Below are 27,093 nucleotides of genomic sequence, written 5' to 3'. Positions count from 1 at the left end.
TCAGAGCATCTGAGGGGATTCTGACATGTAACTAAGTTTATAAAATCTTGAGCTCTAAGATACCATTTAGTAAACTACTGAATTTTTTTAAAGTGTTTGCTTTCACACATACAGATGCTACTCTATTATTTTGTGGGCTATGTATTCTAAGCAGTAATTTTTTTCAAAAGTGGTGATAAATTCATGCTGACTCAATAGCAAATTTCCAACCAAACCTTCTTTCTAAGACAGATTGAACATTTTTAAGCAAAGGAGGAAGGTTAATTATGTCCATGAGAAAATAACAAAGCTATGTGTTCTAAAAAATACAAAAAGTTGAGGACGCAATTTTTTAGGTGTCTAATATACAGGGACTAAAGCTAAGGTAATGGGAAGGCCTGTTTGATTTACTTCCATTGATAAGCATACACAAGTAAAAAGTGGAAATAAAATGTGTACAGTGCCTTGAGCACAATAATTACTGTTCACCTAATATATTGATACATTATCTCAGCAAAAAGTGGCAGCATAGAATTTAGTGGTTGAGCACATAAGGACCAGGACTAAGGTAAATAAAGGAAGTTTAGCTAACAAGGTAAGATTTTCTTTTTCAAGTGAAAAAAAAGTTTTCTCAATAATTAAGTAGAGACCTGGATGGACCTAAGAGTCTGTCATACAGAGTTAAGTAAGTCAGAAAGAGAAAAACAAATATCGTATATTAACGCATATGTGTGGACCCTAGAAAAATGGTACAGATGAACCTATCTGCAGGGCAGGAATAGAGATGCAGACGTAGAGAAGGGACGTGTGGACACAAGGTTGGGGGAGGATGAATTGGGAGATTGAGATTGATATATATACACTACCATGTGCAAAACAGATAGCTTGTGGGAAGCTGCTGTATAGCGCAGGGAGCTCAGCTTGGTGCTCTGTGAGTGGGATGGGTGGGATTGGGGGGGGTGGGAGGGAGGTCCAAGAGAGAGGGGATATATGTATACATATAGCTGATTCACTTTGTTGTAAAGCAACTATACCCCAATAAAAAAAAAAAAAAAGTAAAGGGGAAAAGCAATGTATACTTTCCTCATACTTTCTACCTATAGTTATTACATACTCTATCCAATATCTACCTCTCATGATGACTGACCAAAATTGCCACCTTAGAGGTATTGAAATAATTAAGCAACTTTACAGCCACTGGTCTCCAGAGATCAGATAAAAATCTGAGAATGGGATGGGCACCATTCCTGCCACACCCTGAAACTTCTTCAAGGGTTGACTCTAAGTCCCATAAAAAGTCAGCCATCCTCCCAACCAAAATGTTTGCTTGAGCCAACAAGACGCAGACCTTAACGATGAAGATTAGAAAGGTTAAGTGACTTTCCAAAGGGTGTAAGTAACAATTAGCTTTCCTACTATAGTGAGTTGCTCAGTCAGGCTTGCTCTAAAGAGTTCATTGTTTTTCCGAACATAGCATAGTTTTATGCTTTTATAATTTATGCCGTTTTACAGGTGTAAGTAAATATAGTGAAAGAATATGTTTATAAGTAATACAATTCCATAAAATATTATTAAAAACCTACTCTTGGCTTTTTCCTCAGTAAGAGAAAACTCTGTAATATATAGTACTAGACATCTACTCAATGGGAAGAAAAAGGCTATACTAGGTTGTAGCAAAAACTTTTTCAGAAGTATATGGTGTTAGTATAAGTAAGGGAGGTATAGTTTACCTTTATCCAAATGCAAGATTTAAAGTTTTTGTTTTTATTGATTACACCTCTTAAACTTAATTTCAAATGAAAAACAAATACCTCCTGATTAGCCAGAGCGCAGATGAAACTCAATTCACTTTATCTAAAAAATGTTCAGACTCTTATTAAAGATATAACTTTCCCTTAGTTGTTTCTGATATTAAAAATTATACCAAATTGGAGGTAGTATTCCAAGTGTTTTCTAAAGTATCAGATTTTAACCAAGAATCTTCATTTTTCAGCTAGAATCTCTATGTTTGATCAACATTTAATTTGCTAGGAATTTCTGTACTTAAATAGTTAAATCACTCCGACTACACTGCAATTGGTAAAACATAAGATATTAAGTTGGTTAAAAGTTTTCTTAGCTAACACAAAAATAATTTTTCAGATATTTTTATACTATCAAAAGAACTAGGCATAAATATGTGTTCAAAAATACAGCATTTATTAAAAATATTATACTTTAAAAATATTTCAAGAAAACATTTATAAACCTGAAAGAGATATAAGGTATAGTAAATTCCACTATGAATGGGCACAGTAATGAATACATAAAATCTAGAAATAACCCCAGAGTATTTTAGATGAGGTTAGCCTCATCTTAGTAAGCTTGCTATACAAATAGCTAAACTGACTAATTTTCCCTTTTTGTTTTCAAACACTGAAATGACTAAAAGGCTAAGTACAAGAGAGGTATAGACAATCCGTAAACTGGTATTTGGTCCTTTGATATTTAAGAATTAAATATCTGAAACTGCAATAATTATAAATTCTACTTTGCTTTTATGAATAAATTTAGATACATAAATAATATTCAATTTAGATATATAAATAATATTAAAAAATCTCCTCACTGATTCAGCCCTGTAGATATTAGGAATGTAAACTCTACCATACTAAACCACATAAAATATCCTCTTAAAATAGAAAAAATTTTTCAACATATATTAATCGATTATATTGCATATCAAGTAAGAATACCTTGAATTATTTATAAATTACACACGTTTAAAAAAAATGTTATGATGATATTTGGATTACAGCAGAATATAATTTCTACAACAGGAAGGACTTAGACTCCAAATGTCTAGAACATTCTCTGGCACTGAGTAGATGATGAATAGATTTGTTAAGTTAATACGTTTGTCCTAGGGTAATTTTGAGTGAAAGATAGATGCTTCCTTTGAGTGAAAGGAAGATGTTTTGTAAGAAAACTGCTCTGAATTCAAAGTTTTGATAAGTTATATCAAAAACTTACTTACTTTCAAGAACTAGGTAGTTTACATGATTTTTCAAATTTATTTGGTAAAACGCTAATCTTTCAGACGTAGTAGTTTTCTTACACGTATTGTGCCGATCTTTCAATAATTGAACCTATTTTCAATCTTTTTAAATTCTTTATTGTCATCAGTGACAATAAAGAATCCAAGTATGGCACTGGACTTATAACATTTTAAACCCATTCTATATTTGCAAAAAAGAAAAGAAAGTCACAATTACCATAACCTCACTCTGTTAATAACTCTACTCATTCATTTTAAAATTCTTCATATGGCCAGAATTTACTAAAGTAAAGCCATCAAGACACTTTAGATGCAGATTACTGAATCCTCCTACTATGGCTGAATTTCTGCCTAAATGCCTTCTTCTATGCTGATGCCAAATGAGTACTCGATTTTGTGAAAAATGAATTGCATTCATTTTCTTTATTCTTATATTTTTTCCAAGAATTTTTTTTCCCCAAGGAATAAATATCAATATAAGGTGGATTTACAAGATATTTAAAGCATGGATATCTTTCAGGGCACTTAGTATAATAACAGTCTCACCAAAATTTAAACCTAGAAATTCAGAACAAGTGTCAGTAATAAATCTTCTTGCACATGTCTAAAATTAAACGAAATTTTAGAATTTCAATATGTTATATACATATTTCCAAATGGCCTCTAAGGTTCCAAATCAAATAACAGAGGGAAAGAGTTACATCCAGAACAAAAACGTTTCCATACTTTTATAAAACAATGTTCACATTTGACAAATGGAGAATATTAAAGTGCGCTGGGCCTAGCAGTCACACAAATGTTCATTTCATGACTACATGCCTCCTTGATGACACAAACAACTCATGTTCACACTCAGATTTGTGCGATTTCAGTGGTTTAACTTCAGTCTCCTATAGAATTGCCATTGCGTTTTGTCTTTTAAAAAGCAAATACAGTGCGGTGAGATCAACATTTCCCTTTAGATTGCAGGTACTTTGCACTTTTGCTCTGCTTTCTAAATGTTCTTTTTACGCAGCTAACAATTCTTTTGTAATTAGAAAATAAAATTATGAATTAGAAAAGAATGAAAACAATCTCTTGCATATAATGTTATTCATTTTTGTAATGGGTCAAACAGCTTTCTCCTCAACCAAATAAATGTCTTAATGACATAACTTAAGTGGAAAAAGAACTAAGTGAAAAACTAGAGCTCTGGAGATAATTCCAAACTGTATAAAAAAAAACTTCATTCAGAAGAAGAAATCAATTATTGATTCATCCCAAATGTTCATAGTTAATGGATACATATGTTCCTGGGGTTATTTTAAGAAACTCTTTAAACCCACACTAACTTCCAAAACCATTTTAAATTCCAGGACTATTATATCACAAGAGCAGCAACATAAAAATTCCATAACTAAGTTTTAAGAGTGGTTGAATAGGGAAAGGGGAAAGGGTTGCATGATGGTTAAAAAATTGAAATTTGTGAGATTAAGTTTCACAAGGATAAATGCATATGGTTCCACACTATGCTCTGAAATTTATTCATAAAAAATCAATGAAATCAATGAAATCAATGAAATCAATAATCAATGAAAATATTCTTTCATTCACAAAAATAAATTCTCCTTTGCATTTACTTATATAAGGTGAGGCTTGAAAAACTTCCATTTTTCTTATTGCAAAGCTTATTTTACAATTAATTTTGTTTGTCTCATCCTCCCTGAATTATCAAAGGCCACTTTTTGCATTTTTAGTTTGAAAAAAAAAAATCAAGTACCAATCTTCTTATTTCTTCTAATTATATATTTAATTTATTGAACAGATAATGCATGCATATGATTCAGATCTCTAAAATTATTAAATATATGTACACACACAAACTAGAAGAAATACATAATTTTCTGCTTCAAATTAGCTTCAAATGCCTAGACTCCAAAACTCCAAAAGCAATAATATAGCAACACTAAAAAATAACTGAATGATACTCATGTCTACATACTGAATAAGAGCTGAATTAAGGCTACCACGTCTGTGTTTTCTTCTTCTTAAAAGAAAAGAAATAACAGCGTGAAAACCAGTCACCATGAGAAATGTGGTGTGTAGATGTCATCTTCTTTCTCACTACTTGGGCGACATTGTTCTAAAGAAATAGGAAGGAAAGAGTCTCCGACTGGCAAAAACTATGGAAAAACTGAGGCAATGACGGTAAAAACTGAGGAAAGTGAGTAGAGACCACAGAGGGAAAATTAAACTGGACTGAAAATCAAGCAGGTAGAAATTTAGACATATTTTCACAAGTAATCTACCACTGCCAGAACATGCTTTTAAAAGCAGCGTCTCAAATAGGCAATTGAAAAAGCTGCCATAAAACTAAATACAAAAATTAAGAAATATTAAGTTTTCCTAAGAAACTAAAGGGAAGAAATAAAAAGAATACTCCCATCTCAAGAAAACTGAAGTCTCCAAGGAAGGAAGTACATTGAGTTTATAGATAAACAGATTATATAGATAAAAGATATAAGCAATACAATTAGGTATTAAAACCCAGAAAAATCAAGAAATCAAAAATTAGGTGTTTTTTTTTAACATCTTTATTGCAGTATAATTGCTTTACAATGGTGTGTTAGTTTCTGCTGTATAACAAAGTGAATCAGCTATACATATACATACATCCCCATAGCTCCTCCCTCTTGCGTCTCCCTCCCACTCTCCCTTATCCCACCCCTCTAGGTGGTCGCAAAGCACCGAGCTGATCTCCCTGTGAAAAATCAGATATTGATGAAGCTCCACCTTACCACTAATTCTAACCCCAAAAGTCAGATTCTCAAGGGGATTTATCATTAGTTCTAGCTGTCCTGCATCCCATTTCTGACCACTGAATATTGCTTTCTCACTTTCACTGCGACTCTCATGGAATAAGATTTTCATACTCAAACTACCGGGCACTTAACACTGTCTGCGTTCCAGGAGCTTTATTCAGGGATTTCTAATTCAGGTTGACATATAGGTAGTTAGAAAAGGAATTTATACCCCTTCCTCAACCCCGTTTCTGTCCTGTGATGACAACCACAACCACAACAACTACTACTACTACTACTACTACTATTATTAGAGCATAAATATGATGAAGCCAACACCATCATGCATTTTTAATACCTTCACCTGATACAGTGTCAAAATTTCTCTCTAAGTGTTTATTATAAGAAAAAAAAAGTATGGTCTAGCCCGCCCATTCCTATGAGTACAACACTGTACTTACCTTGGGATAATCCAATTCAAAGAATGTTTCCAAGTTGTTGATTAGGTTAGGATCTACTCCTTTCAGTGGTTTCAGAAGAGACACCCCTGGGAGCTTGCTATATGGTTGTTTGTCTGTTGCCTTCTTGTTTAGGTGTAATCGGCTAAAAAGCGAATGATACATATATTAACATACATTTCTGGAGAACATATTAGGGCCAAATCTATATAAAGTATGTATCAAGCTACCAAAAATTACTGAATTTTTTTTTTAAGTGGCATCTTTCGAAAGGGATATCTGAAAATGAAAGAAAGTAGAACCAGGTAAGCTTCCAGTTGCGGAAAACCAGAACTAAGCAGGGTGAATGTTCCAGTGAAGGCTGAAGCTTAAGACTGTTGTTTACCGCTGTACTCTCAGAACCCAGAACAGTGCTAGGCCTGGAGCAGGCATTCAATAAATACCGGCTGAAGAAATACATGAGAGTGTTAGCCCACACATTAACTGCCCTTCCTCCCAAATCGCCATCAAGGTGGCCAAAGAACTATAAACATAGCAGGGAAAAAAAACCCCTATTTGCACCAGAAAAATATGGAAGAGTAACCAGAATTTGAGAAATTTCTATTAACAAACAGTCCACACAACCACTGATTGAAAGAACTACCAAGCCAGCCTGCATGGCAAGCAAGAAAATGGGATAACTATCAGAACTCCCAATGTCCACAATCTCAGAATGGCAGGGATGGAATAGAGGGAAATTGAAGGTAAGAAAAAAAATCTCAGTGATCACAGAAATGCCTATTAAGGACACTAGAAGATATACCAGTGCCACCAAATCACAGATAAGTTGGCCAAGGTTCTCAGAGCTGCTCCATCCTATGGGGGACGTAGCACAGGGCTCCCAATGGGGGGAGCCATGCCAATTAGAGAAGACAGAATGTGCTCCAGTTCATGTCAGGTTGTCACAATAAAGAGAGGAGATGCCCTTCAGCAGAGTGCTGAAGTTTCTAAAGAAAGTCACCAAAGGCGTCTTCCCTCCTTCTCATAAGCAGGTCTCCAAGCACTCAACAGTAATTAGAGGCTGGGACAATCACGGGGCCAACTGCAGGATATTTTAAGACACATTCTTCCACATTTTAACATCTCTGAAATCAATGGCATCTTATAGTTGCTGGCAGCCAGATGGCGGCCCGGACTTAATAGCATGAAAACCAACCCTTCTAGAAGATCAAGAAAATGCCAGTATCAATGCATAGTGAAATATACTATTCATCTATGAATGACTTCTGGAAGTATACCAGTACCATCATCCACAGAAGTTAGCCCCAGGCTCACTCCCCTAATTAAGGCAGGGGTGTGCTGCAGCAAACATCTCATGTTTCAGATAAGGCCATAAGCAGGGGTCCCCAACCCCCCAGGTCGGAGGCCTGTTAGGAACCGGGCCATACAGCAGGAGGTGAGCGGCGGGAGAGTGAGCGAAGCTTCATCTGCAGCTCCCCATGGCTCGCATTACCGCCTGAACCATCCCCTCCCCCCACCACCATCCATGGAATAATTGTCTTCCACGGGTCCCTGATGCCAAAAAGGTTGGGGACCGCTGCCATAATGCATCTTTACGGAAAGAAAAGCAGGTTACTACCTACAATGGAAAAAAATTTAAACCAACAAAAAATTTAAAGAACAGTGTGGTCTCAATTTTTCATCCGTAACATCAAACGCCAGAAAATAATGAGCACCATCTACAGCAGTGCTGTTCAGTGTGGCAGTGGTCCACAAGTTGCTTTTTACTGGCCAATGATGAAAAGAAATGGAGAGAAAGCATTTAGAAACTTTTATAGCAGCTTGACATTGCCATGCCATCCAAGCATATGATTAGTCATTTATTTTCACTGTAGTTTTACCAAAGTATCAATCCATGACAGATTGGAAAACTTTTAAAGAACTGATCCTTTGCCACAGATAGTTTGGAAAATATTGATCTACAGGGTTCATCTAGAGGGCTGGAAAGAGGTAAAACCATGATCTAAAATTTATATAACCACAAATATGACCACTATTCCATTTCTAACAAAATAGTAGACTAGATGTCTCGAGAAATCCACCCAGTACAGAACATCTAGACTGCCAGAAGGAAAAGTTTATATTATATACTTAATTGGTTGAAACATTTATGTATCCACATGGTTCAAATCACTAAAAATATCAAGAGGTTCATATAAAGAAGTCTCCCTGTCACTCCTGTCCCCCATCTGTCTTGCTGCCATCACCACCTCCTCAGCATTATTAGTTTCTTACTTATCTTTCCAGAGATTTTAAAAAATGCATATTCAAGCCAAAACATACACACGTGAAATTCTGACATAATATTTATAATTTTCTCTCCTCCTTCTTAATACAAACACACTAAAAGCATGTTTTTAAATATATGACTAAACTGTTAGAAATAAAAGGAAAGCGTCCCAAGTCAGAAATGAGGAGAAACTCCTGAGTGAGTAGTGCTGGAGACAATACTTGCACTGTGACCATCTGTTGGTCCCTAGTGACCTAGAGATGGTGACAAGCCTGAGACAGGAATGATGGTACATCTGTCTGAAGAACCTTGAATAAATATGGAATCTCTTACAGGCAAAGTAGAAAACTTCTGGACCACAGAGGGAAGATGGGGATGCTGCCTATCTTGGATTCAGTCCGAAGCAAAATGGAACAAAAGCAAAAAGGCTCCCTGGAGAACACCTAACCACGTGGGTTTGGAACCCAGAACACAAACTATAGGTGTTGCTTGAACAAAACCTAAGAGATGGAACGAGAGAGACCATCATATGTGACCACGAATATATGAAAAGAACTACACAACGTCTAGAAATGAAAATGGCGGTCACTGACATCAGAAACTCAATAGACAGGTCATAGAGAAGTTGCATACACACAGTTCAAAAGACAACTGGAGAACTGGAATCTAGATTTGAAGAAATTATCCAGAATGCAGCACAGAGAGAATGAGAGGCAATGACACTGAAATCATGAAAGGGTTTGAGACATGGAGGCTAGAATAAGAAGTCTAAAATCATAGCAATTTTTATCTATTGGTCCCATTGTATGCTCATTAAGTGCTATTAAATTGTAACAAAACATGCATGTGAGGTGATGACCAATTATGGAAAAACCTAGCCCACTAACACACTGCATTTGGCGAGGCTTTAGATGAAAAACAAGGTTAATTTAAACTGTGCTAAACAGTGTAGCGTTGATCCTGTTTTTCCCTTCTTCCCTTTGTCTTCATTAAGACATTTTACTTTAAATGCTAATATAGATATACCTCCTATCCTTTCATATCAAGAATGCAGCATTTTATCAAAGATAGGCTGACCTGCCAAACAACAATGAAGCCCTCTCCAGGTTTACAGTGAAGTGAATTGATGATAAGTACTATATCTGAAATTTCTACTCAAAATCATTATAAGCGCAACTATATCACAGGACCTTTAAAAAAATTCTCATTTGTGCCTCCTCCCAATATCTGTCTATCTATGTATCTAGTCCTCTCCCTCCCTTTCCCACCCCCCGCCTCTCTAACATACAAACACACACACAATTTTCCCTCCACACCCCAAGGGGTCATCTTACAGTTTGCCCCCTAGCATACAAGTATCCTACTTTGGAGAGTATTGTTTTGACTTATGTAATACAACTGACATAGCCCCTTGCTACAAATTACTTGAAATGCTTATCAAAAAAAAAAAAAGAATATCCATTAAGTCAACACGTGCACGCACACACGCAATCACATAACACTCTGCTGTGCACAGAGTGGTGTTCCATGACTACTCAGCGTTCCCTTATTGAACAAATCTATTCTGAGCCCAAACGTACACTAGGCATTATCCTATGCACTGGTGATACCATGACGAACAGACGGACTCCATACTGTCAAGGAGCTGTGGTTTAACGGGGGAGGGGCCCGCATACAGAAGCTCTTCTCCTTATAAAACTCCTACAGAGGCCAACAGAGCCACGCTCTAGAGCAAGAATACCTACCTGAACTCTGCCTGCCACACACAGAAATGATGCCGATGGGTACCTTGGCCATGGCCAGTGTGTTGTAAACTAATTTGTAGTTTTCAAATTATGAACAACAGCCCATTTGCCTGGAGTCTCAAAAGTGGCCTGAATGGTGAAGTCCCCCAAGTGGGCCAGTTTCATGAGTGTCTCTGACAGGGTCTTGCAAGGTTTCCTGGTTTCAAAGCAGTTTTTATTTAAGTATCTCAGGTCAGGGTTTCTGCATTACCTAGGTGGCATGAACGTGAGCTTACTGCCCTGACACCTTGCACAGGATTTCCTCTGGGTGCCCGTTTCCACCCTTAGCTTGATCAGGTAACTTGCTTTCTTGCAGGATCCAGGGTACAGCACTTTCTCAGTTTCAGCTGCTATACTGGGAATCCACTTCTACCTTCCCATCGTGCATCTGGCTTGAAGCCTTGACCTTTTTGTAGGGGAGCCAAGGAGTACTTTTTCTTGATATGTAACACATATAGTAAAGTCACATGTAAGTACACAGCTCAATGAATTTTCTCAAAGTGAAACACTCATGGAACCAGTACCCAGCTCAAGAAACAGAGTCTTACCAGAACCCCAGAAGCTCATGAACGTGCCCTTCTACTAACTACCCTCTCCTCAAGGTAACCGCATCCTGACGGCAAACACCATAGACTAATTTTGCTGGTTTAAAAATTTATCTAAATGGAACCTCGTAGGACATACTCTTTTGTGTCTGGCTCCTTTCACTTTACACCATGTTTGTGACCGTCCTTGTTGGTACAGTTATTATAGTTCATTCAGTCTCACAGCTGCATAGTATTCCTTGTATACCACACTTTATCTACTTTCTGGTGATGGACTTCTGGGTTGTTTCCAGCTTTGGGTTATTACAAATAGTCTGCGACTTTGTCTCTCACTTTACGTAAGTATAAAAACCCCTGGCTTCCCCTCTCTCACGCCTCAGGACTTCAACTTTTGGACAATATGAAGAAGCAGGAACTGGATTTACTCTCCCACCTGAAACAAACAAACAAAAAAAGCAGACAAACAATAGGAAATGGTTTTTAAGATACTGAATATCAGGTAAAGAAGTGATTCCTAAGACATGAAAAACGAATGAGGCGAGTCCTCCAACTGCCTCAGCTTACTGCTCTGAGACAATTTCCAGGCCAGGAGACTCCTGTTTTTTTTTTAAACGTTTAGTAGACAAAACGCCCACAGGCAGAAATCACAACTTACTGGACCATTCCAGCGCCTCAGAATCTGCATTTTCACAAACATCTCAAATGATTCTGATGCAGGCTAGCAGTGAACCACACTTGAAGACACACTACAGTAGGCTGTCAAGTCTCTAGGGTCCAACACAACAATGATACATAGTATGTTCACAATTTTAAAAAATGTTAAATAAATGAAGAGTAAAAAATGGTTGGCTAAATAGAGCTGGAAGGTATGGTTAGTCTAGAGATGAAAACATGGGAGTCGCCCACAGTTTGGTAAATACATAATCTCTCCCAGGTGGAGAATGCCATTAGCAGGTGGCCACAAATCAATATACTAATATTACAGAACCAGTAATGCATGAGGGAGATCAAGAGTGAGTGACCAGGAGAGTAGAAAGAGAGCCAGGAAGAAAGTGAAGTCACAGAAGGGTTTATTTGGCTGGGCTGTTTTCTTTTTGAAAGGGTTCAAGAAAGAAAAACATTGAATGCTGTCAAGGGCACAAGATAAGAACTGAAATGTCCACTGGATTGAAAAGTCCACAGAACTGAAATGTCCACTAGAATGTGTGAACACTGGTGACCTCAGGGTACTCTGGGCAAGGGGCAGATAGATAAAAATGGTTAAGAAGCAAATGAATGAGAGGTGAGCTGTGACAACAGTGAATAAACACTAGTTTCTCCTGAAACCTGACAGTGAAAAAGAGCCGAAGAGTAACTAGATGGAGAAGGGTTTTTCAGATTAATTTTTAATTATTTTTAGTTTTTAATCCTTGAGTATATATGGTCAGGGGAAAGAGCTAGTCAAAAGGTAAATAGAGAAAAAATAAAAATAATTAATGGCATGATAGGATCCACAGTGTGAAGTAGGAGTGAAGGTAATGTGACAAGAATGAAGGTAAAATGGTGAAGATTTAGAAGAGGTGCTGCCAGTCATGGGTGTCAGAGCTAAAAACAGAAACAAAGTATTGCCAGACACCAGCGTAGGCTTAGCTGAGATTTGAGACCATGAATGTGTAGTAGTACCAATTCACGTGGCTGCGTGATTACCTCTGCAAGATTCTGAAAGTTGAGAAGCTATAAATTATGAGATGGATACAGGATAATAGGGCAGACTGATATATGAGGGAAGGCAAGGGGCAAGATAATGCAAGGCAAGTGATGAATTGTAATGGAGAATTAAGTGAAACCAAGAGGTAAGCAGGTAGAGGCCACACCTGTGGATAAACTGCCTAGAGCAGCTGGTTCTCAGCCTTGACTGTACATGAAAATCATCTGGGGAGTTTTATTTTTGAAAATTCCTGATGCCCAGACCAAATAAATCTGAATCTCTTGAGTTGAGACCCAGGCAGCAGCATGCTTTTTTTAAAAAAACAAGACAAAACAAAACAAAACCTCCCCGGTGAGTCCAAAGTGCAAAGTTGAGACCCACGGACCTAGGAAGGCTAGATTACTGTAAGAACAGAAGAGGGCTGAGATGGAAACTCTCAGAAAGATCAGCAGTTATGGGATGGATGGAAAACAAGGAGCCTGTAAGGAGCCATACAAGTGGCACGAGAATGGGGAAGGGTTGTAGAAGAGAGAAAGTAAGGGCTCTCTCCCTAGTGATCTAAATGTTGCCAGTTATCAGAAACTTAAGATTCATAGCAACTGGAGAAATTCCCATACAGATTACCCTATCCCTATGGATTACTTCTGAGGTTATTTTTAGGTTATCACTGGCAGTGTATATAGCATACTGGTTTAAGAGCCAGGGCTGGAGGGGGACTGCCTGGATTTCTGTACCAGCTTCACAGCTAACTAGCTGTGTATCCTTGGGCAAAGTACTTCTTTATCTCAAGTTGTTCTTGTTGTTGTTTAAAGTGTGAATAACAGTACCTACCTCATAAAGTATTGATAGTTGTGAGAAACAGATGAGATTAAGCCACCAAGTAAACATTCAGTGATAGCTATCACTGGTAATTTTTTTCAAAAACTGCTAATTTTAAGGACATTTTCCACTAAATGTAACTTCTCTGAATTACCATAGTTCTGATAAGAGATTTAGAGATATCAAACATTGATGCGACATATAAACAAAAAGGAAGGACTGGAAATTCATAGATTTAAAGATTATTTCATATATATTTAAAGATTAGACCATTATGTTGGTTTTCTTTTTTTTTTTTTAGCATATGTATTGGAGTATAATTGCTTTACAATGTCGTTAGTTTCTGCTGTATAACAAAGTGAATCAGCTATATGTATACATATATCCCCATATCCCCTCTCTCTTGCATCTCCCTCTCACCCTCCCTATCCCACCCCTCTAGGTGGTCACAAAGCTTGGTTTTCTTTTTAAACATAGAGTCAACTCTTATGTATTAAGAAAGATTAAAGGGGGGAAAGGGAATCATCAAAAGTCTCAAATCATGGTTAAAACAGAATAAGTCAAAACATGGGATAAAACATTTAATGTAAAGTTTAAATTGTATCCAATATTTAAGCTAAAATTGTATTCAAGGTTTAAATTACACTCAAAATTTAGGAACCAATTTAAAGTTCTATAGGCGTCATCCAAAAGTATAAAAACAATGCAAGTATGAGAGTGAGAGGCATTAAATGTCACAAATTATTATTGCCCAAAATGACCTGTTACTGTTTTCTTAGGTGAGCTCTCCTTTAAGACTATTAAATGGGTTCTCACTTGGGCAGAGGTGCTGCATAGTCCTGGCTTCTCGAAATTCCTCTATCCTCAGAGCCTGGCTCAAAGTGTTGGATTCTGTAGCCACATGAATCCCCCCCTTCACTTGGCTCTGCTCGAGGGAGAGACTGTCACCCTCAGAGCTGACAGGCAGAGGCAAGATAATTGCCACAATGCAGCAGGTACAATGTACAAAGCAACTACTGGTTACTATGTAATCCAATCAATACCACCGTCTCTCATGAAGATATTTTGAGGCATTCCAAAGGGGACTGTATTCTGTTTTGTTGACCATTAAATCACCACGCCTAACACAGTCCCCAAAGCAAAGACTACAATGCAGCCTTCCTCCCGGGGGTCCAGGCCTGAGAGAAAGCCCCTCCCCGCAGCCCCTAATACCCCGCAAGCTCTCAGTCAGCGGCAGCATGTCCAGGCACCAGGACCAGCAGATCCACAGTCTGGGATTTTAATACTTTTCTTAGTTTTCTTGAAACAGAATCTCCCCTCCTAACATGCATGTCCATTTGATTTTCAGAAATTTGATTTTATTACATTTTCAGAAACACATTAGGTAAAAGAGATATGAACCTCATATACTAGCCAATGGTTTTGATTGGCTTCATTTTTGAAGAATAGGGGGCTTCCCTGGTGGCGCAGTGGTTGAGAATCTGCGTGCCAATGCAGGGGACACGGGTTCGAGCCCTGGTCTGGGAAGATCCCACATGCCACAGAGCAACTAGGCCCGTGCGCCACAACTACTGAGCCTGCGCGTCTGGAGCCTGTGCTCCGCAACAAGAGGGGCCGCGATAGTGAGAGGCCCGCGCACCGCGATGAAGTGTGGCCCCCGCTCGCCGCAACTAGAGAAAGCCCTCGCACAGAAACGAAGACCCAACACAGCCAAAAATAAATAAAAAAAAAAAAAGAATAAAATGATCCTGAAACTAAGGGAGCAATTGGGGAAGACAAGAAAGCAGGGTAAATTTTCAATACGTGTCATTTTCCCAAGGAATTATTTCTAAATTACATTTGAAATTGAGAGCTGGAGTCAAAAGAAAGAAAGAAAATCGAATTCATGTAATTAAGGCATGTCACTGTCAAGGACAGGGAGGGGCAGATGCTCACAGCGAGCTGCTGCAGGGATGTACCTGCCAGCTGCAAGGACAGGGAACAGGATGGTAGGTACCATCTGAGTTGCTTTCTCAGAGTAAGAGTCACTTCAGTCTAAAAGGTCACGAGAGATGAATCACGGGCAAGAGAGACAGGCCTTCAGGGTCCTGCTTTCCGTTGTGAGCTAGAAGGACATCTATTCAGGGAACACTTCAAAGAACTCCAAGGGATGGTAAGGAGTATTCAGGAATATTCTGCTGGACTTTATGGCTGCTTTGGCTTGATGAATCTTCACTGCGTCTCTGCATAAGCGTTTTCAACTTGTTAGCTGGTGGGATGGCCTTGTTCTTCCTCGTTGATTTTTATTTCCTAACATCTCAGTCTCTAAAATTGTTACTGTCCTTCCCGTCATTTTAGTTTATTGTTTTATCTTTCAAATCTTTTAGTCTCCTCTCTGCCCCTACTCAACAGTTTATTTAATGGTTTGCACCATTTTAAAATGACTTATTGTACAGTTTTGTATTCAAATTGAGTTTTGAGTGGGAGGGGGGCCTGGAATGAAGGGACACTTCTGGGAGGGGGCTGGCTGTCCTCGTCCCCTTCTGTCAGCCCCTTGCAGCAACCTTAAGACGGCACTACACCTCCCAGAAGTGAGGCACAAGAATCTCCCTAGAAGCTTCTAAGGGAGAATACGGATTCCTTGAGGGCAAAGTTCACCTTGCTCAACAGTCCCAGACTGTGCTGTGCAATTCAGCTGAACCAACTTATCTGACATTGGGAATTTTCTCCTCTGCTCCATGCCATCAAGGTTGTTAATATTTCATGTAAAATTAAGTTGATTGCTTGATCAGCAGATCCCCTACTTCATATAGTCCGTGCCAGCAATTCCCAATGATAAAAGGCTTCTGTTGTTGTTGTGAGCTATGACTGTGCCCTGGAAGGCTGTTACTGTGTTTAATAATCAGTATGTGTCATGACTAATGTTACTTCCATATAGCACTTATCTTGTCAAAAATGGTACTGCAGCAAAATGGGCTTCATCAGCAACACAAAGCATACCTGGTGCAACGTTAACTTTGTAGGCACAAGATTCCCCAGAGGACACAGAACAACCAATAATGAGTTAGCTTTACAGGAAAACACAGACTATTTCCAATGGACAACGGACTTGTACACTACAAAACACAAAAGATTCCATCACCATAAAAAACAAAGAGGAGATCTTTATTAATTTTGCTCCCCCTCCCTCCCCAAAAAACTCCACTCACTCACCCTTTGGTGACAAGAGTCAGCCCTAGTGTATGGGAAATAAATAGATCAAGGTATTTTGCTAACAGCAACTAATGGCTTTGCATTTCCCAAAGGGCAGATCTAAGTGTAAAGATTATGATGGCACGACAGGTATTCCCTTTGGAAAACCTTGGGGGGAAAATTCAAATCTAACAAATAATTTGTGGGTGAACATGTTATTGATACGGCCCTGTTTCTATTTGAACCACGATTAGTTAGAAATAGTGAGATAAAGATTCCATTTGGTCCAATTAATTTCATTAAAGACCATGGCCACTGAATGCATCCCAAATTCTGTCCATCTACCTCAAATCACAATGGCCAAATGACACTAAGTTAATGAGTGAGCAAGAATCCCATCACTACTGCTGGAAAAAATTCAAAGATCATTCATTCGACATGCAATAATTGAGTGCCAAGTAGCACTGAAGATACAATAGTAAGACACCTCCTTAAGGCAAGGATATACAATGGAGAAAAGACAGCCTCTTCAATAAGTGGTGCTGGGAAAACTGGACAGATACATGTAAAAGAATGAAATTAGAACACTCCCTAACACCATACACAAAAATAAACTCAAAATGGATTAAAGACCTAAATGTAAGACTGGACACTATAAAACTCTTAGAGGAAAACATAGGAAGAACACTCTCTGACATAAATCACAGCAAGATCTTTTTTGACCCACCTCCTAGAGTAATAGAAATAAAAACAAAAATAAACAAATGGGACCTAATGAAACTTAAAAGCTTTTGCACAGCAAAGGAAACTATAAACAAGAAGAAAAGACAACCCTCAGAATGGGAGAAAACATTTGCAAAAGAATCTACGGACAGTGGATTAATCTCCAAAATATATAAACAGCTCATGCAGCTCAATATTAAAAAAACAAACCACCCAATCAAAAAATGGGCAGAAGACCTCAATAGACATTTCTCCAAAGAAGACATATAGATGGCCAAGAAGCACATGAAAAGCTGCTCAACATCACTAATTATTAGAGAAATGCAAATCAAAACTACAATGAGGTATCACCTCACACTGGTTAGAATGGGTATCATCAGAAAATCTGCAAATAAATGCTGGAGAGGGTGTGGAGAAAAGAGAGCCCTCTTGCACTGTTGGTGAGAACGTAAATTGATACAGCAGCTATGGAGAACAGTATGGAGGCTCCTTAAAAAACTAAAAGTAGAATTACCATACGACCCAGCAATCCCACTACTGGGCATATACCCAGACAAAACCATAATTCAAAAAGACACATGCTGCGACTTCGCTGGTGGCACAGTGGTTAAGAATCTGCCTGCCATTGCAGGAGACACGAGTTCGAGCCTTGGTCCAGGAAGATCCCACATGCTGCAGAGCAACTAAGCCCTTGCACCACAACTACTGAGCCTGTGCTCTAGAGCCTGTGTGCCACAACTACTGAAGCCCGTGCACCTAGAGCCCATGCTCTGCAACAAGAGAAGCCACCGCAATGAGAAGCCCCCACACCGCAACAAAGAGTAGCCCCCGCTCACCACAACTAGAGAAAGCCTGCGCACAGCAACAAAGACCCAATGCAGCCAAAAATAAATAAATAAATTAAAAAAAAAAAAAGACACATGCACCCCAATGTTCACTGCAGCATTATTTACAATAGCCAGGTCATGGAAGCAACCTAAATGCCCATCAACAGACAAATGGATAAAGAAGATGTGGTACATATATACAATGGAATATTACTCAGCCATGAAAAGGAACGAAATCGGGTCACTTGTAGAGACGTGGATGGATCTAGAGACTGTCATACAGAGTGAAGTAAGTCAGAAAGCGAAAAACAAATATCGTATATTAACGCATATATATGGAATGTAGAAAAATGGTGCAGATGAACCGGTTTGCAAGGCAGAAATAGAGACACAGATGTAGAGAACAAACATATAGACACCAAGGGGGGAGAGTGGGGGCAGGTGGTGGTGGTGGTGGGATGAATTGGGAGATTGGGATTGACATATATACACTAATGTGTATAAAATAGATAACTAATAAGAATATGCTGTATAAAAAATAAATAAATAAAGATGTAAAAAAAAAAAAAAAAAAAAAGACACCTCCTTACCCTCAAAAGCTTATAATCTAAGTGGGGAAAGAGACAACGGAACACCTGTTTGTTTAGATGGGTAAATTCAAGATACTGTGGAAGGACATAAGAGGGGGTGCCAATTCCAATAAAGAGCTAAAGTCGACAATGACTTGAATGAGCAGAAGTTAGTAAAACAAAAAGGAAGGAGGAGGGAAGGAGGGAGAGAAGGGGAAAAAAAGGAAGGAAAGAGAATTCTAAAGAAAATTACATTGCATATTCAAGGGAAGGCCAGTAATTCAATGTTGCTGGAGAAACAGGCTCAGGGGATGGCTCAGCTCCTACAGAACTATACATGTCTTGTTAAGGAATTTGAATTTTAACCTGAAGGCAGTGGGGAACCATGGCAAGATTTTAAGCACATGATCCAAGATTACTGCACCAGAAAGATTAGGTTACAATAAGAAAAATAAAGTAGATAAGGAGCAAAGCTGTAGGTAAAGATACCAGAGAGTAGAGAGAGTTCAATAATCTAGGGCAGAGATAACGTGTACTGAACTAATAATGTAGGTAGGAAAAGGGAGGAATGATGAATCAAGAGAATCATCACTAAATATTAAAACTGAATTACAATTTCCTTTTTGCTTTTTAAAGCTATCACAATATAGTCCAATTCTGTATCTACCCCAGGCTCGGGTTCAAGGGGCTCAATTGCCTTATTCGTGTACCCAAAAGTGGTTCTGGTAGCAATGACCCTGACTGATCAACATCTGTCTAAAGTCCAAGTGCATCCTCAGGAATAAACCCAGAAAATAAGCTCTCAATTTACATTCTACTAAGGCTCAGAACATCAATGTATTAATGAATTTAAGGCCAAAAAAAAATCATATTATCTAAAAATAATATTTGAAATGCTAAAATTCACATTAAAAACACAATTACTTTCTAACAGAAAGTTTATCACAGTTATCCTGATACAGTGAGTATTTAAACTCCATTCAAAAGCTGTGCAGCAGGTATAAAAGTTGTTATACTAGAAAAATTAGGAAAGGCAGAATTAACTTGAGAAAAAAATCTTCAGGAAAAGGACCTCTGCTTTAGTAGAGGGCAGTTAATATTTACGGATACAAGTACTTCCACCATACCCTGGCACCTCCAGTCAATTAATAGAAAAGATAAAGCCTATCACTAAACATTAGGATACCATGTGTAGAGGGGAAAAAATGATAAATCCAAGGAGGCAGAGGGATGGGGGGAGTGAGAGGAGAAAAAAGCAAGGTGTCTTGCTTAGATACTCTTATCTAGCAGTATGGCTCCTAACGGCCAAACAGGGAAGAAAACAGCAGCCCCCAAGCTATCAAACCACACTAGCTCTCAAAAAAGGAAAAAAATCCATAAAGATCACTTAACCAACTCCGCCTACAGAGGATATAATCATTAGTTTTTTTGTTGTTATTTTTTGTTTTGTTTTGTTTTGTTTTAGGAAAATATAATCTTCAAAATAAGAGCCCTGAATTTTCAAATGCTATAATCTGAATGTGATCTTTAACATTATAGGGGAAGTCCCTGGTGGTCCAGTGGTTAGGAGTCAGCACTTTCACTACCATGGGCCCGGGATTCAATCCCTGGTCAGGGAACTAAGATCCTGCAAGCTGTGCGGGGGCGAGGGGGAGACATTATAGGCAAAATCCCACAAATGTCTGCCATCTAAAATATGTTATGAAATGATTAGGCATCAGTCGATACTAAATCTGGAAAGGAGCAAAGCAGTAGGTAGAGATACCAGTGAGTAGAAAATATTGAAAATAATGGTTCTCTAGTTTATAAATCATCTCAATTTTTTAAATTGTAGGCTTATAGGAATTGTAAGATATTTATGAAATTGGAGCAAAAAATTTCATTGAACAACAATTATTCACTGTATTAATCACATTGAGCTCCATTTTTAAACTACAGGCCAATACTTAGCTCTTTATCTCATTTTAAGAAGTTACAGGCTTCCCTGGTGGCGCAGTGGTTGAGAATCTGCCTGCCAATGCAGGGGACACGGGTTCGAGCCTTGGTCTGGGAAGATCCCACATGCCGCGGAGCGACTGGGCCCATGAGCCACAACTACTGAGCCTGCGCGTCTGGAGCCTGTGCTCCGCAACAAGAGAGGCCACGACAGTGAGAGGCCCGCGCACCGTGATGAAGAGTGGCCCCCGCTTGCCGCAACTAGAGAAAGCCCTCGCACAGAAACGAAGATCCAACACAGCCAAAAAAAAAGAAAGAAAGAAAGAAAGAATTATTAAAAAAAAAAAAAAGTTACAATACAATAGAACATTGAATCTAAATTAACTAGATACCTACACACTGTATTTAATTTTTTAAAAATAACCACTGGTTTTAAGAAAGAATGTTTTATCGTTTCTCTCAGCAATTTCACTACAATGTTTGTATTACTTAAACATTTTTAAACATTAGTAGCTCACAGATTATGCTCCTTAATCTGACGACCAGATATGGAGCCATATAAGGTTTTGAAAATAGGCTCCATTTCCACCAGTTGCAGGCACAAGGTTTTAGGAGAGGATCGATATATGATTATTTTATTTATACTTTACCTCGCTTAAAAAGGATTTGAGAGGACACAGAACACCTGCTCAGAAAATATATTCTTCAGTAAAATACAGAATGCTTAGCACAATATTTTAACCAAAATATCATTGCCAATGTTCTTTAACCTTGCTTGTCAAAATGTGGAGATTATCAAATTTGCTATTTTACTAAATACAGAAGAGAGAAGGAGAGGACAAAACCTTAGGGCTCTGCTTGAAAACAACTCATTAAATTGGGAAGTATCTTTACTTCAGTAAGAAAGGAATCAAATCAAACAGGTAAATAATTTTGATGGTGGGATGAGATGAAAGGAACTTAATTTTTAAAAAGGCAAGATTTAATTTATACATAAATTAAGCTGTTGATTATTTACTTTATGTTCAGTTATCCATTTCAGAAAGATAGTCAGAAGATTCCTACTCATCTGTTATAAACTAATTGTATTTTCTCTATTCTATTTTCACATAACTTTTCTGAATCCTGTTACTGTCAATATAAAAGGTAACTTTATGGGGCACTGGAAAAGAAATACAAAGACTCTTTACAGTATCTTAACTAAGCTAAAGTTTGTACTAGTCTCAAAAACTAGAAGTATTTTAAGTAAAAAAGTATTTAAGAAAATTCTGCAGTTTATCATGAAGCACAAAATAACTTAAAACAATTCTGGAGTTGTCACAGTCTAAGAGTATAAACATTCCCAAATGGTTATTTGAAGTATTAAGCTACATCACCAGCATTAAAGAAGTGTGACTTTATCATTATGTATACATCATAGAGGGAAGGGGATCCATCATGGTCCTATATTGAAAGAAGTCAACTTTCTTCCAATCAAGCTGTGAATTTAACAACTCCAATTTAAATACAAGATTACTTACAGTCTGAAAAAAAAAAGGTCCTAAAGTTCATTTTTAAGTAAAAATATATAAAAAGTTTAAAAATTTGCAAAAGAATAAGGAGGGGCTGGACTCGCCAGTAATATGGTAATAAAGGTAATAATACTTCATTCATTAAAACAGTGGATACTGTTACACTTTGTAAGGGTAAAGTGTAAAAAAAAATCTAAGAAAACTCAAAATACTAGAAGAAAAACAGATACTTACTATATAATAGTTGGGGGAAATGGAGAAGATAAAAAATTTTACCAGAGTCAGGAGAAAAAAAAAAAGACTACCTAAAACACACAGGTACACACTTTTTCTCCATGTTAAATACATGTACAAAGTTGAAAGACAAAAAAAACCAAAACCAAACCAAAACAAAACAAAACAAGCTGGGAAAAAACTGCAACATATCACAGAAGAACAATCTTCCTATTAAAAAGATTATCACAGCAATACATTGCAGCACAAGCAAAAGATTGAGTATGAAATTTACAACTAAATGTAACTAGTATTAAATATATGAAAAACATTCAATGGAACTAGTAATTAAAGAAATGAAAATAAAAAACAGAAAACAGTAAAAAGCCTGATACTTAGTAAGGGGAAATGGGGACCATCATACAATGTTACAAGGACTATGAATAGATACAACCTTCCTATAGGGCAATATGTAACAAAGTTTAAAATGTACCCCACTTCTGGCCCAATAATTCCTCTTTCAGAATGTAAACTAAGGAGATCATCTCGCAAAGATGTAAGCATATGAATTCATCACCATGTTGTTTGTAATCTTGACAAATTGAAAATAACCTAAATGCCCATCAATAATAACAATGAATACATATTAGTACCTCATAAACAAAAATGTCATGCATCTATTAAAAATGATGGAGAGATCATACATTTATTTTATTTTATTTTATTAATTATTTATTTATTTATTTTTTGGCTGTGTTGGTCTTTGTTGCAGTGCACGGGCTTCTCACTGAGGTGGCTTGTTGCAGAGCACGGGCTGTAGGTGCGTGAGCTTCAGTAGTTACAGCATGTGGGCTCAGTAGTTGTGGCTCGCATGGTCTAGAGCGCAAGCTCAGTAGTTGTGGCACATGGGCTTAGTTGCTCCGTGGCATGTGGGATCTTCCCCAACCAGGGCTCAAACCCATGTCCCCTGCATTGGCAGGCGGATTCTTAACTACTGTGCCACCAGGGAAGTCCCTCATACATTTACTGACATGAGAAAATTACTCAACACATTTTACATGGACGCTCCATGTGAGCAGGGGCCCTGGATGTATTGTTCTTCAATCTTATTTCCAGCACCTAGAACAGTGCCTTGTATATAAAAAAGAGCTTCCCAGCAAGTATTTATTAAATAGATGAATTTTGAGGCTGGTGAAAGAACAACCATAATATGGTCCCTTTCTCTCTCCCTCCTTACCTCCCTCCCCCCACAGAAATATAACTGGAAGGATAGTCACAAAAGGTTGACAGGTAATGGAGTTTTGGTGTGTGTGTTTAACTTTCTTCTTTCTTCCTCTCTGCACTAAATGCTCTATATAGTAAGCATGTCTTATTTTTATGATTGGAAAAAGTGACAAAATTGTTTTTTAAGAACTCATATATTTAAAATGAACTCCAGAATGTTCAGTGCCTACAGCTCACAAACTCCAAAACCTAAGATCAACAGTATCCAAGAAGCATTTTTCTTTCATCTTCAAAGAAATATCAGTATGCCTTGTACAATGTAGCATCTTTCTCCAGTACCAGGAAATGCCACACTATACTAATAAAATGCAGCATTTCCAAAAGGAAAAAGCACACTTTTTCTGTAGTGAAAAGGAAAAAGAACTATAAGTAATTAATTTCTTAAAGTCCTCCCCTCTCTTCTACTAACATATACCCTATTCTAATGGGTGGTAAAGATCACTATGCACCATCATCTTTTTGGGGTGCTAAAAATCCAGTGAATCCAAGAGTAATGCGCTCTATGCCAATTCTTTCATATCCTCATGAAGGCTTCCTTCATTTTAAAGACATTTGAACAATTGAAATATCAAAAGTAGCTACAGACTCTATGTCATATTCATCCATTACCCGGTTTTATTTTATTCATAGTCTTCCTCACTATCTGAAATAACCTTATTCGGAATTTTATTATCTGTCTCTCCCTTCTGGAATGTAAGATCTTTGAGGACAGGAATTCTGTCGTGCTCGCCACTGTGTCCCCAGTGAAAGGCATCTAATGAAAAGGTGGGGGGGGGCACATCTAAACAAGATAATAAATAAGGAATTGGGGGAAAAAAAAAAAAAGGAAAGAAAACCACACTGAAATGTACAAGCTGACATGACTCAAGGCTACAACGCCAGCTCAGAGATTTGGTGGACATTTTTCAAGGTGGACAGGTGCTTCACACCTATCTAAGGACACAGAGCTCTTCCAGGAAGAAGAAAATCCACAGGGAGGTCCCCAGGTGGCTGTGTGCAGCTCACCGAAGAGTGGAAACGATCATCACCATAATAGAAACGTGGCCCAGGTCGAGGGAAAAAAACAAAACAAAACACAATACACCCTACATCTTGGCCCAGATGAAAAATCACACGAATCCCCAACACAATCAAACCAAGCAAGCAACCTTCCGCCTGACACGTAAAAAGAGCATAGTCTCCTTTCCCCTGGCTGTGCAGTCGCCTGAAGCCCAGCCATCCCCTCACTCGCCACTTTTCTCTTCCAATGAACCCCCTGCCCCAGCTGATGCAAAGGGAGAGGGAATGGGAGGAAGAGTCTGAGAATTAGCTTTCTCCACCCCCATCCGATCCCAATCCCCTCCAAAGCGAAATTCCTCCCACCCTCGCCTGTCCCCAGGCCTCGACCCCCGCCACGGGCTCCTCCAGCTGCCCCTCACTCACGTGTAGATGATGGCCATGAAATGCATCAGCCACAGCACCAAGAAGAGGACGAACCCGAAGACGGCCATTCCCTCCAGGGCCAGGTCCAGCAGCGCCATCCCCCGGCCTGGCCCGCTCCGGCCGCCGCAGCGGACAGCGCTCCCGCAGGAGGACAGGGTGGGCGCCCGGCGCGGGGTCGCAGAAGTGGAGAGAAAGGTGGCGAGAGGAAGGGGCGGAGGGGGGTGGGGGCGGAAGGGGCGGGCAGGGCCTGCGCGCCCCCGCCCGCGCGCACTCGCTCGCGCGCTGGCCTGGGCGCGCTCGCGGATGCAGGCGTTGCGGTGGCCGGACTCAGTGGGCAGGGCGGCCGTGGCCCCGCGCTCCGGCTCGCCTCTCCACCCCCTCACGGCCGCCGGCCGGACCCCACACGCCTGCGCCTCCGCCGCCGCCGCCCCGCCGCCTCCCTGCCGCCTCGCCGTCGGGCTCCGGGCAGCGCAGCTCCGTGCCCTGCTTTGCAGCCGCAACTCCGCGTACTAATCGAAACCGCCGGCTTGCGCCCAGACTCCCCGGCGCACCCGGCCCCGCCCCGGCCCTCCGGAACCGCGGCGCCCCCCCCCCACCCCGCCTCCGAGGGGCGGTACGCGCCGCTCCTCTCCGCCCACCCTGCCGCCCTCGCGCCCGTGGCGTCACTGTCGTGAGCGCGCCCGTGGGAGGCTTCTCCAGCTGGACGCAGGCAGGGTTTTCCCCCACCTCCGGACTCAGGCCGCCGCCCACCTCTCAGTGACCGGCGGAGGCTACCCGGGCGGCCAGCACTGCAGCTCTGGGCCAATCTCCGTCGGCGGAGCGGGTTCCTGTATCCAACTCGGAGGACACTTTCCCTTTGTCCGGTTCTGGTGTTCCAGGGCGCCCCAGGAAAAGACCCGGGGTTCCAGGCAGCCCCCGAGTTGTCTCGCAGTCCAACTTCCAACGCTGTGTTCGCAGCCGCTGCGCCGGGCATTACTCGGAGCGGCTCAGGCCCTATTCCAAGACACGTTCCTGGGCGCCAGGGTATCCCATTGCCTTCCTCCCTCGCTGGTTCTAGTGCTGTGGAGTCTTGGATCACAACGGACCGAGAGTAAAAATAATCTCCTTGTGCTTCGCAGATCTCTAAGCACCTTAGAGGCAGCGTGTAACATAAAAGAAATTCTCAAACTCAGAATGTAAAGAATCAGCTAATACTGAAGTCCTCAAAGACTACTCCTGCGCAATACTGTAGCCATAGGGGGTATTGAGCGCTTGAAATGTGGCTGGTAGGAATTGAGATGTATTGCGAATGTAAATCATACACCTGATATCGAAGACCACCTCATTTATTTTATATTGATTACATGTTGAAACAATATTTTGATATACTGAGTTAAATTATTAAAATTATTTCACTGTCTTTGCTGTTGTTTTACTTTTTAAATTTGGTTAGCTACTAGAAAATTTTAAATTACACAGGGGGATAGCACTGCTCTAAAATGGAAAGAAATGGCATTTTGGATAGTAAGGTAACTTAGTGTTTATCTTAACTTTAAATCAGTCCAGGGAGATGGGTTAATCTAGTACTAAATGTTTGTTTCTTCAGCCTAGATGAGTTTATATAGTTTCTCTGTTGTTTTATGTTTAGACGATGTTTATTCAAGTGATTTCCTTTTAAATAATCCATGACCTCCCTTGAGAGATTTCAGAATGGAATTCAATTTTGAAAAGAAGTTTATTTTATTATTGTTATTTATTATAGTTAATATTGATCGAATGAGCTACCCCAATCTATAAGTAAATGATAAACTACAATCAGAAAAGAGTTTTAATTAATGTCTATAGTGAGAATCAATCCTGGATTTGCTATACCCTTTGTTTTACCCGGTTAAAGTCAGTAAGAAAGAACAGGGCTTAGAAACCAAACTTCCATTGTTGAGAGTTACTGGTTGATAAAGTTAAAGCCCAATAGTATATTAGCATGGAAATAACACTACAAGTGGAAATTTTAAAACATCACTATTTTAGTTAATCAATTCTAAGACATACTTTTAAAAAAACATTTCATTTTAACATTTCTTAAATAGAAATGCATCTCACA

General features: G+C 39.2%; 1 protein-coding gene across 2 annotated transcripts in view; it reads right to left on the bottom strand.

The window, feature by feature from the left end:
• The window catches only part of UGCG (UDP-glucose ceramide glucosyltransferase), a 38,393-nt gene extending 13,012 nt beyond the window's left edge, over nt 1-25,381 (bottom strand). For both annotated transcript variants that reach the window (XM_059926546.1, XM_059926547.1), the window contains exons 1-2: nt 25,014-25,381; nt 6,258-6,399 (exon numbers count right to left, since the gene is read on the bottom strand). In XM_059926546.1, coding sequence (XP_059782529.1) covers nt 6,258-6,399; nt 25,014-25,111 — 240 coding nt within the window. In that variant the 5' untranslated portion in view covers nt 25,112-25,381. The remainder of the gene's footprint in view (nt 1-6,257; nt 6,400-25,013) is intronic.
• Nucleotides 25,382-27,093: the final 1,712 nt, after the last annotated feature.

This window comes from Balaenoptera ricei, chromosome 6, assembly GCF_028023285.1.
Source record: "Balaenoptera ricei isolate mBalRic1 chromosome 6, mBalRic1.hap2, whole genome shotgun sequence".
In the NCBI taxonomy this organism is placed as follows: Eukaryota; Metazoa; Chordata; class Mammalia; order Artiodactyla; family Balaenopteridae; genus Balaenoptera; species Balaenoptera ricei.
This window is presented reverse-complemented; position numbering and strand designations above follow the sequence as displayed.